This window comes from Camelina sativa, chromosome 19 (assembly GCF_000633955.1).
Source record: "Camelina sativa cultivar DH55 chromosome 19, Cs, whole genome shotgun sequence".
Lineage (NCBI taxonomy): Eukaryota > Viridiplantae > Streptophyta > Magnoliopsida > Brassicales > Brassicaceae > Camelina > Camelina sativa.
In genome coordinates, this window is record NC_025703.1 from 7,931,617 (window position 1) to 7,940,165 (window position 8,549).

General features: G+C 39.4%; 3 protein-coding genes across 4 annotated transcripts in view; 1 reads left to right on the forward strand and 2 right to left on the reverse strand.

The window, feature by feature from the left end:
- Window positions 1-726, reverse strand: part of LOC104765467 (CASP-like protein 3A1) — a 1,920-nt gene extending 1,194 nt beyond the window's left edge. The window contains exons 1-2 of the mRNA XM_010489182.2: window positions 311-726; window positions 17-230 (exon numbers count right to left, since the gene is read on the reverse strand). Of these exons, the coding sequence (XP_010487484.1) occupies window positions 17-230; window positions 311-573 (477 nt within the window). The 5' untranslated portion in view covers window positions 574-726. The remainder of the gene's footprint in view (window positions 1-16; window positions 231-310) is intronic.
- On the reverse strand, window positions 779-2,992 carry LOC104765468 (nuclear pore complex protein NUP35). Its single transcript, XM_010489183.1, has 4 exons — window positions 2,846-2,992; window positions 1,981-2,562; window positions 1,442-1,553; window positions 779-1,293 (listed from the first exon to the last, which is right to left on the reverse strand). Exons 2-4 carry the CDS (start codon window positions 2,550-2,552, stop codon window positions 994-996), a joined length of 984 nt encoding a protein of 327 aa, XP_010487485.1. The 5' UTR covers window positions 2,553-2,562; window positions 2,846-2,992; the 3' UTR covers window positions 779-993.
- LOC104765469 (cell division cycle protein 27 homolog A) overlaps window positions 3,764-8,549 on the forward strand; it is a 6,468-nt gene continuing 1,682 nt past the window's right edge. For both annotated transcript variants that reach the window (XM_010489186.1, XM_010489185.1), the window contains exons 1-15: window positions 3,764-4,053; window positions 4,436-4,508; window positions 4,608-4,717; window positions 4,876-4,922; window positions 5,235-5,332; window positions 5,452-5,741; window positions 5,908-6,027; window positions 6,241-6,418; window positions 6,640-6,818; window positions 6,933-6,998; window positions 7,139-7,258; window positions 7,409-7,485; window positions 7,669-7,788; window positions 7,884-8,103; window positions 8,261-8,542. In XM_010489186.1, coding sequence (XP_010487488.1) covers window positions 3,949-4,053; window positions 4,436-4,508; window positions 4,608-4,717; window positions 4,876-4,922; window positions 5,235-5,332; window positions 5,452-5,741; window positions 5,908-6,027; window positions 6,241-6,418; window positions 6,640-6,818; window positions 6,933-6,998; window positions 7,139-7,258; window positions 7,409-7,485; window positions 7,669-7,788; window positions 7,884-8,103; window positions 8,261-8,542 — 2,085 coding nt within the window. In that variant the 5' untranslated portion in view covers window positions 3,764-3,948. The remainder of the gene's footprint in view (window positions 4,054-4,435; window positions 4,509-4,607; window positions 4,718-4,875; window positions 4,923-5,234; window positions 5,333-5,451; window positions 5,742-5,907; window positions 6,028-6,240; window positions 6,419-6,639; window positions 6,819-6,932; window positions 6,999-7,138; window positions 7,259-7,408; window positions 7,486-7,668; window positions 7,789-7,883; window positions 8,104-8,260; window positions 8,543-8,549) is intronic.

Consider the following 8,549-nt stretch of genomic DNA (forward strand, 5'->3'; position numbering starts at 1 on the left):
AGTTTGGAAGAGGCATGTGTCTGATTCCTGTTCTGTTCATATTCGTTACTCCTAGAGCCGCAGATCCTCCACTCACCATCGCGTATCCAAATATCTGATCTGCAACGAAGCAAAACCATGCTTGTGTTCTTGTCGGGATCACAGGAGATTTTCTCATCAGTCTTGTTCCACTTGTGATAAGTTGGAGCAACGAGTAAAGAACCGTCGCAGATGAAACCACCACTAGATATCTGTTTAAAGCATTCAAATAAATATGTCACACTTGTTCACTTACGTTTATGATTTACTATGAAATTGGAATTTGGCTTACATTAGAGAATCTGAGAGAGACCAAACGGCGTGGAGCTGAAACTCGAAACCGTAGAGAGTGGTCATGCTAGTCTCGCGTGCCGTCACCGTTAACGTCACAGCAACCGCCGATACAGCCATGCACATAGCTCTTAGCGCAACCATTGCCACGTCATTGCGTCTTCTGCCGTAAGTGGTGGCTGTGTGCACCACGTCGCGGATATCAAGCTTCTTTTCTTCAGTCACAACGGTCGACTTTTGTTTCTGCTCTGCTGCTTTCGCCATTTTGAGTTTGTAATATGTAATTAATTTACACGAGAGCCACGCCACGCCACAGACGGGATTTATAAGCTCAACATGATAGACACGTGGCTAGCTTTATAGTGAGAAGTTCAAAACACTTCCCGTGAGGCTTCTCAGGTGAGGTTTATGTAATCAGTGTTCGTTCTGCACGAGGAATGACCTCAGTCTGCTCAAATACAAACAACAATAAAACAGCTAGAAGAGAAGATTTTTTTATATATTTCATAATCAGATTTGTACCGAATTTTAGCTGTCGGTCAATACAAAGACAATTTTTGGAAAACACCTCTCACAATTTGAATTTTGATCACGCTCTAAATTTACCTACCCACTCTGCTCTCAAAAACTTCAAATAATCTTGTGTATAGATGAGCCACTAGGGAAATGACAACCAAAGAAGCTTTAAACACCGAACATCAAGTCGTAGACCTTTGCGACCATCGACCTCGATGGGGAGGCCATAGCACCACCGCTGGTTTGAGGGGAGAAAGCGCTACCGTTTTGCAAGTACTGAAGACGAGATGAGGGTCGAGCAGTGTCTCTGGTGGATAATGGTGGAGGTAGAGGCGTGAATCCTTGGTTGTTGAGTCTCTCGTTTAACGCTTGCTTCTGTATCGGGTCTACTGGCTTCACTCCTACTATTACCACTCCGTTTATCATCATCCCACCTTTGTTCAGCGCTTTATGTGCATCAGACCGGTTCTGCATCATATACACAGACTATTGTTCAGTTTCATTGTTTCCTTTATAAAGAAGATTTGATTAGATTATCATGTACGATGACTAGTCTAGAATAACTATGAATGCTTATCATCATGCATCAAACAGGTTTAAAGGGAAGAAGAGTAACCTGGTAAAGGATGTGCATCCAGTTGGCATTGCTTGGACCAGGAACATGTTTCAAGATCATACCACACTTTTCAAACTCCCGTAGTACCAAATTTGTATCACCTGGAGAAAATCTGAGAGCAGTTTTCATGATCAGTTCTTAAGATCGAAAAGATAGGAGACAAACACAAGACAAGGCACTTATGATCTATATAAAGAGTCAGAATCTACAATGCCCAAAAATAAAATCACAATCAAAAGCTGATATTTGAGCATCATTAGCATAATTTAAGTACTTGGTAAACCTAGAATTTCATAGACACATGATGGTTGACAAATGAAGAGGTAAACACAGCAATTATTAGGAACATTTCTCTAAGATCGAAAACATGGGGGACATACACCAGACAAGGCACTTAATAACACTACTAAGTGCCAGTTACTAACCATGTAACTCGAATTTCAGAGACACAAGAATGTTGGCAAACAAGAACATTTGCAACACCAAAGTAATACTACAGAGAAACAGAGGTAAGAGCACTAGAGCTAAAACGGCCTTACCCGTAGACAGTGACCCACTCTTCCTCATCAAGGTTTCCAGTAGGTATGATCTGCCTCTGAACCTCTGGCCTAGCAACTTCTCTTGGCGGCGGAAGAGTAACCAATGCACCAGGCTGAACCACACCTTCAACAGGAGATCCCTTCCCTTTATCATCCTGCTCCATACTACTACTACCACCAGCCTTTGACTGCGACCACCAACTCGGACTCCCACTCTGTTGTGCATTCAGTAGAGAAAAAGACGGGCTTGCTTCCAACTTCCCTTTACCAGGAGTTACAATATTTTTCCCAGAACTCTGGAAAGGCGTTCTCTTGTCAGATTTCGCATCTGGAGACGCTGAGTAGTCTGCAATACCTGACTCAGGAGAGAAATCAGACCGGTCATCCAAAGTATACATTGGAGGTGGTGGAAGATCTGATCCTCCGAAATTCTCACGCCATAGTGCAGATACAGCAGCTGCTTGTCCCGGGCTTGAGAATTTCCCTCTCCGTGCTGAAACAGGAGAAGCTAAATCTTGAAAAAGCAGAGACTGCCTCCCTGATTTTGGAGTCCTGTGAGCTGTAGTACTCATATTTATCTCCCTGCAAAGACAACAATCGATTAGTTTTGAGCACAATTACATTAAAAAAAAAGCTAATCAACATCAATTAAGCTACTCTAATCAGCTCGGCAAGATCAAGATTTCATAGTTGAAGCAAAACCCTCGTTTCGAAATTGACGAATCTTGGGATTGAAATTACTAATCACTGGATTTCAAACTCGAATCGTTAAATCAAAGAAGAAGGCAGTAAGATTCACGCCAATAATCGAAAGACAAGAGCAAATACACTATCTAATGGATCAATAGAGAGAGATAGAGCAAACCTGAGGATGCAGATGATGATTGGTGTTCCTATTCCCTGAAGAAAAAGCTCAGCTTCGAGCTTATGGGCGCGGAGGGAAGACAATGATGAAACCCTAGAACCAAAAGATTCTAAAATCGCTAAATTCAAGCGCCTTACTGTAAGTGACGAAATTAGCCTCGCGTTTGCAGGATAGCGCCGTGTTCTATGAACTAGACGTGGGCCTATCCGAAAGTTTTCGGCCCATAGGTTTTTTTCTTCAACATAGAAAATTGAATGGCACTTGGGATAGAGCCTAGAGGGTTAATGTCATTAATCATCCATAATGATGTCAAATTAAAATAGTTGTAAGCTTGTAAGTTGTAATAAGTTTTTTCATGTCATTAATAAATATGCAGTATGAGGATTTAAATCGATAACATAAACACAAATCTCTAGCATTGTTAGCATCCTAATATAATAAACACAAATCTCTAGCATAGTTAGCAACCTTAAAATTCTTATATCATGAATGCATCTTACCCTTGACTTAATTGTTTTTTTTTGGCAGCATATCCTTGACTTAATTAAAGAGAGGTTCTGAGATTGCTTTCATAGATTTTTTTTTCCTAAAGAAAAAGGAGAAGCTAAATCGTTAAGCCAGAAATACATCGTAGTTTAAAAGATGAAAACAAAAAATTCCCACTTTATTCCAACGGTTTATAAAATATAATTGCGTCGTTAGTTCGGTACAAATTGTCTTTGTGTGAAAATTTTACTAATTTGGGGCTCTCAAATCTTTCTTTTTTCTTTTTTCAAATCTTACTTCACTTCGTGTGTCTTCTACCCTTCATTTTCGAATTTCTTTATTTCCATTTCTGCAAAGTTCAAATCTATACTAAAACGCGATTTATTTCTTAAAACGCCAAACGTGGTCTTGTGGTGTGGTGTCCGCCAAAAAGCAGAAGGGGCACTCTGGGTCACACAACTCAGAAAAACACGCACACGCTCATCGCGTGAGAAAGGTCAAAAGCTTTTGAAATAACTTTAGCGGCGCGCGATTTGCTAGACGAGGAGACATTTACATTTACACAGCCTCCGAGGAGGAAGAGACACATCGATTGTCTCGTCGTCTCATCAGAAAAAATGGAGAATCTACTGGCGAATTGTGTCGAGAAGAACCTTAGCCAGTTTATGTTCACAAATGCCATCTTCTTCTGCGAACGTCTCCTCGCTGAATTCCCCTCTGAGGTAGGTATCCCAATTTCGAAATCGTATAGCTTCGATCACATCACATTGTTGTTTCAATTTCTCTTCCGGTCTGATCCGATCTACCTAGCTCTGACCCAGAGTAGACATTTCTCGATTTAGACGGTGTCGAATTCTGGGGGTTTTTTTTTTCCGATGCAGTTGGAATCGAGAGGGTCTGATTTATGAGTTCTTCAATTTGACTGAACTGTTTTATTATCTCCGGCTTAATTTTGTGAATTTTTGTTCTTCGTTTTCTCAGTTATGTATTCGTATCTCGAATTCTAGGTTTATGTTTCAGTAGAGATATTAGCCAATTTGAGATTTGTTCTTTAGTTATTTCTTGTTCTGTGATTCTGGTGAGCAACTAGTTTTCATTATGCAGGTGAACTTGCAATTGTTAGCTAGGTGTTATTTGAGTAACAGTCAAGCTTATAGTGCTTATTATATCCTCAAAGGTATTTGCATTCTTCTAACTTTGACCATTTCATGAATTGATTTGTTTACATATGTTTTGAAACACTAAACTTGTGTTTTTTACATTGTGAAAATTGAAGGTTCGAAAACGCCTCAGTCACGGTACTTATTTGCATTCTCATGCTTTAAGTTGGATCTTCTTGGAGAGGCTGAAACCGCATTGTTGCCTAGTGAAGATTATGTTGATGAAGTATATGGCATTGCTTTTTTTTTTTCACTTGATTTTCCAAACTAAATTTTGAGAAACCTCTGTTGAATTTTCAGTGGCAAGGATGTTACTGTCTTTTTTTGGGGAGTGAAAATTGGCGATTGCTGACTAGTGACTACTGCTTTTTTTTTAACATGCAGGTTCCTGGTGGTGCAGCTGGGCATTATCTTCTTGGTCTTGTATATAGGTAACGGCTTTTTTGCTTTGCAAGTTCTATATAAGATATTGTTGGCTCTCTTATGTAGTACTTCTCTGTCTTTTGTATACTGATTCTGTAACAAGCTTACTAATTTACTGCATCTTTTACTGCAATGGAACAACTTTCCTATGCTGCAGTTCATCTTTAGTCTAAGTATGCTTCAGAATCCAAATGCCAAAGAGAGAAAAACAACAATATTGGCAGTCTATATGGATTTTTTGTAACCCTCAATATGTTCCATTTGTTAAGGCTGATAGTATTAGCTTCTGACGTCTGTTACTCTCTGGTTCATGCTTCCAGATATGCTGGGAGGAAGAACAGCTCAATAGAACAGTTTAGGATGGCATTGTCATTTGATCCATTGTGTTGGGAAGCATATAGAGAACTTTGTAGTTTAGGTAAGTGAAAGCTCTGTATGAGTTATGTATTTATCAGTTTATGTTTTGGTTATTCTATCTGGAAATCTGGGGAAACAGATTTATTTCTTTGCAATGGCGTTCTGTGATTACCTTTTCAGGTGCCGCTGAAGAAGCCTCAACGGTTTTCGGAAATAGTGCTTTCCAGCGTCTTCAGGAAACTTTTGTCACGCAAAGAATAAACTTCTCAGAAGGAGCAAACATAGACCAGCTTACAGATTCTGATAAGGCCTCAAGAGATACAAGTTTATGGCGAACAGAACATGTTCCAGGAGAGAACCAACAAGATCCGAAAATTAGGCAGCTTGGAGCAGATATTCCGCCAGATACTGACAGGCAACTTAATACAAATGGATGGGACTTGAACACACCTTCTCCGGTGATTTCACAGGTGATATAATTAAGTCGAGCTAGATTGAGAACGTATTAGTTTCTGTTTCTAGCTTAATATCCTGAGTTGTTGAATGTCTGTAATCTGCTTCATGACCTATTCCTTTCATAAGGTAATGAAAAGTTTCTAAGAAGCGTCCTTATCTCTAATTATCTATATTGTTTAGGTATTGGATGCTCCACCACCTCTGCTTCATAAGAATATGCTTCGTTCAGCAGTGGAAGGATCTTTGATGTCTGTACATGGAGGGCGCCGAATAAAATTTAGTGAAGAAATGTCAGCAGAGGTTTTATATCTGCAATGAGTTCTAAGTGCTTTCAATCCTTGTTTTCTTTGCATAAGCGTCTTCTCATTAGTGCATATGCGAAAAGTGATCATCTAGCATTGCAAATATCTTAACATAGAGCTTCGCCACCTTGTTTCTATCTTCTAGCTCTATGGCTGGACCATCAAAAGCTACTTGATTTATTGGTCTTCTTTTACTTTCCCTATCTTGAAGGCTACAGAAGGGTCTGGCCGTCGCCGTAGTGCTAGAATAGCAGCAAGGAAAAAGATTCCTATGTCGCAGTCATTTGGTAAAGATTCCTATCGGTTACATCTTTCACCTTCCGAGTCAAACTGTGTACCTTCTCCTTCCTCGATGATTGAAAAATGCCGAATCCAAAGCAGCAAGGAAGGTAACGTTTTCCTCTTATATTTTTTTATGTTTTCCCAACCGAGCCACAGAGCATCAACTGGTTATAATTTTTGAATTCTTTTGAGGAAAAAGTTAGATCTCTAGTTAGAATAAATGATGCAAAAGTATTTAGGTAGCTTAAGTATTTTATATGACAAATTGACAATAAGACTTGACCATGTGTCCGGCGGTTCCTGATACCGTTCTTCTTAAATGATTTAGCGACAACGTCAGGCCAGTCTATAAGTGACATTGGAAGCTCTGTTGATGATGAGGAAAATAAAAATCCTAGTGAATCTTCCCCTGATAGTTCCAGCCTCATTTCTGGAATCTCGGAAGTGCTAAACCTTCTGAAGATTCTTGGAAATGGCCACAGGCATTTACTTATGTACAATTGTCAGGTACTTTATTAAGACAATGTGCGTATGGGTTCATATTCTTCAACTTGAATACTCTGCCTAATAGTTAAACTATCGATGTCGAATCCAAAATAACAAAATTTGATACTACTGCAGGAAGCTTTGTTGGTATATCAAAAGCTATCTCTGAAACAATACAATACACACTGGGTTCTCGTGCAGGTGATAATATGAGTAGCTTTTCTGATCGCTGTTTTATTGGACATTTAAGCCAGCTTAAATGATCATATTAGTTAATTGACCCTTTTCTATTTTCCTTTCGTTCGCGCTGAAATTAAAAAATGAGAAACGTTTTGACACAGGTTGGAAAAGCATATTTTGAGCTACAAGACTACTTCAACGCTGACTCAACCTTTACTCTTGCTCATCAAAAGTATCCTTATGCTTTGGAAGGAATGGATACGTACTCCACGGTTCTTTATGTGAGATGTTATCAATATTTACAAATCTTCCTGCTATATACCATGAACTAACCCTTGAACATGATGTTGACTGTGAAAACTACCTGTTGCGATGTCAGCATTCAATGTTATTGTTTTACTTTTAGTGATTTCGTGTCTTTGTTTTTGAAGCACCTGAAAGAAGAGATGAGGTTGGGCTATCTGGCTCAGGAGCTGATTTCAGTTGACCGCCTATCTCCAGAATCCTGGTATCATTCTTATAATCAACCACATGTGTCTGTGTTAAGACTTTAATACCTACAGGCTTTAACCACAAACCGTAGATAGAAACCAGTTTTTAGCATAAGATCATCTCAAAATCTGAAACTGCATAGTTTTTCTTTGCTTGGATTTTTTTTCTGTAATGACTGTGGTAGCAATGTGAATTGCAGGTGTGCTGTTGGGAACTGCTACAGTTTGCGTAAGGACCATGATTCTGCTCTCAAAATGTTTCAGAGAGCTATCCAACTGAATGAAAGATTCACATATGCGCACACCCTTTGTGGTCACGAGTACAATTCTTTTCTATGTGTCTCTCTGTGTGTCTTACTCTGCATATAACCATGCATGTACAGTAATAACATACGGTCTCACCTTGGCTTCACAGGTTTGCTGCATTGGAAGATTTTGAGGGTGCAGAGAGATGCTACCGGAGGGCACTGAGCATAGATACAAGACACTATAATGCTTGGTACGGTCTAGGAATGACCTACCTTCATCTGGAGAAATTTGAGTTTGCGCAGCACCAATTTCAACTGGCTCTAAAAATAAATCCAAGATCTTCAATCATCATGTGTTACTATGGAATTGCTTTGCATGAGTCAAAGGTTGGTACATGATATACGCTCTTCCCCATCAAGTCTTACTTATATCATATACTACTCTTGATGACTATGTGATGTTCAGATTTATCTGTGAAACTAAGCTTGGCAGAAAGATAATAGTTCAGAGATAATCTATTAAGGTTGAGATAATATTTTGCAGAAGAACGATGAGGCGTTGAATATGATGGAGAAGGCTAGACTCACTGATGCGAAGAATCCGCTCCCAAAGTATTACAAGGCTAACATATTAGCCAGCCTCGGTGATTATCACAAAGCCCAGAAAGTTTTAGAAGAGCTCAAAGAATGTGCTCCTCAAGAGAGCAGTGTCCATGCGTTGCTTGGCAATATATACAAACAACTAAAGCTATATGACAAAGCTGTGTTACATTTCGGCACTGCTTTGGATTTGAACCCTTCTCCATCTGATGCTGTCAAGATAAAGGTTAAGA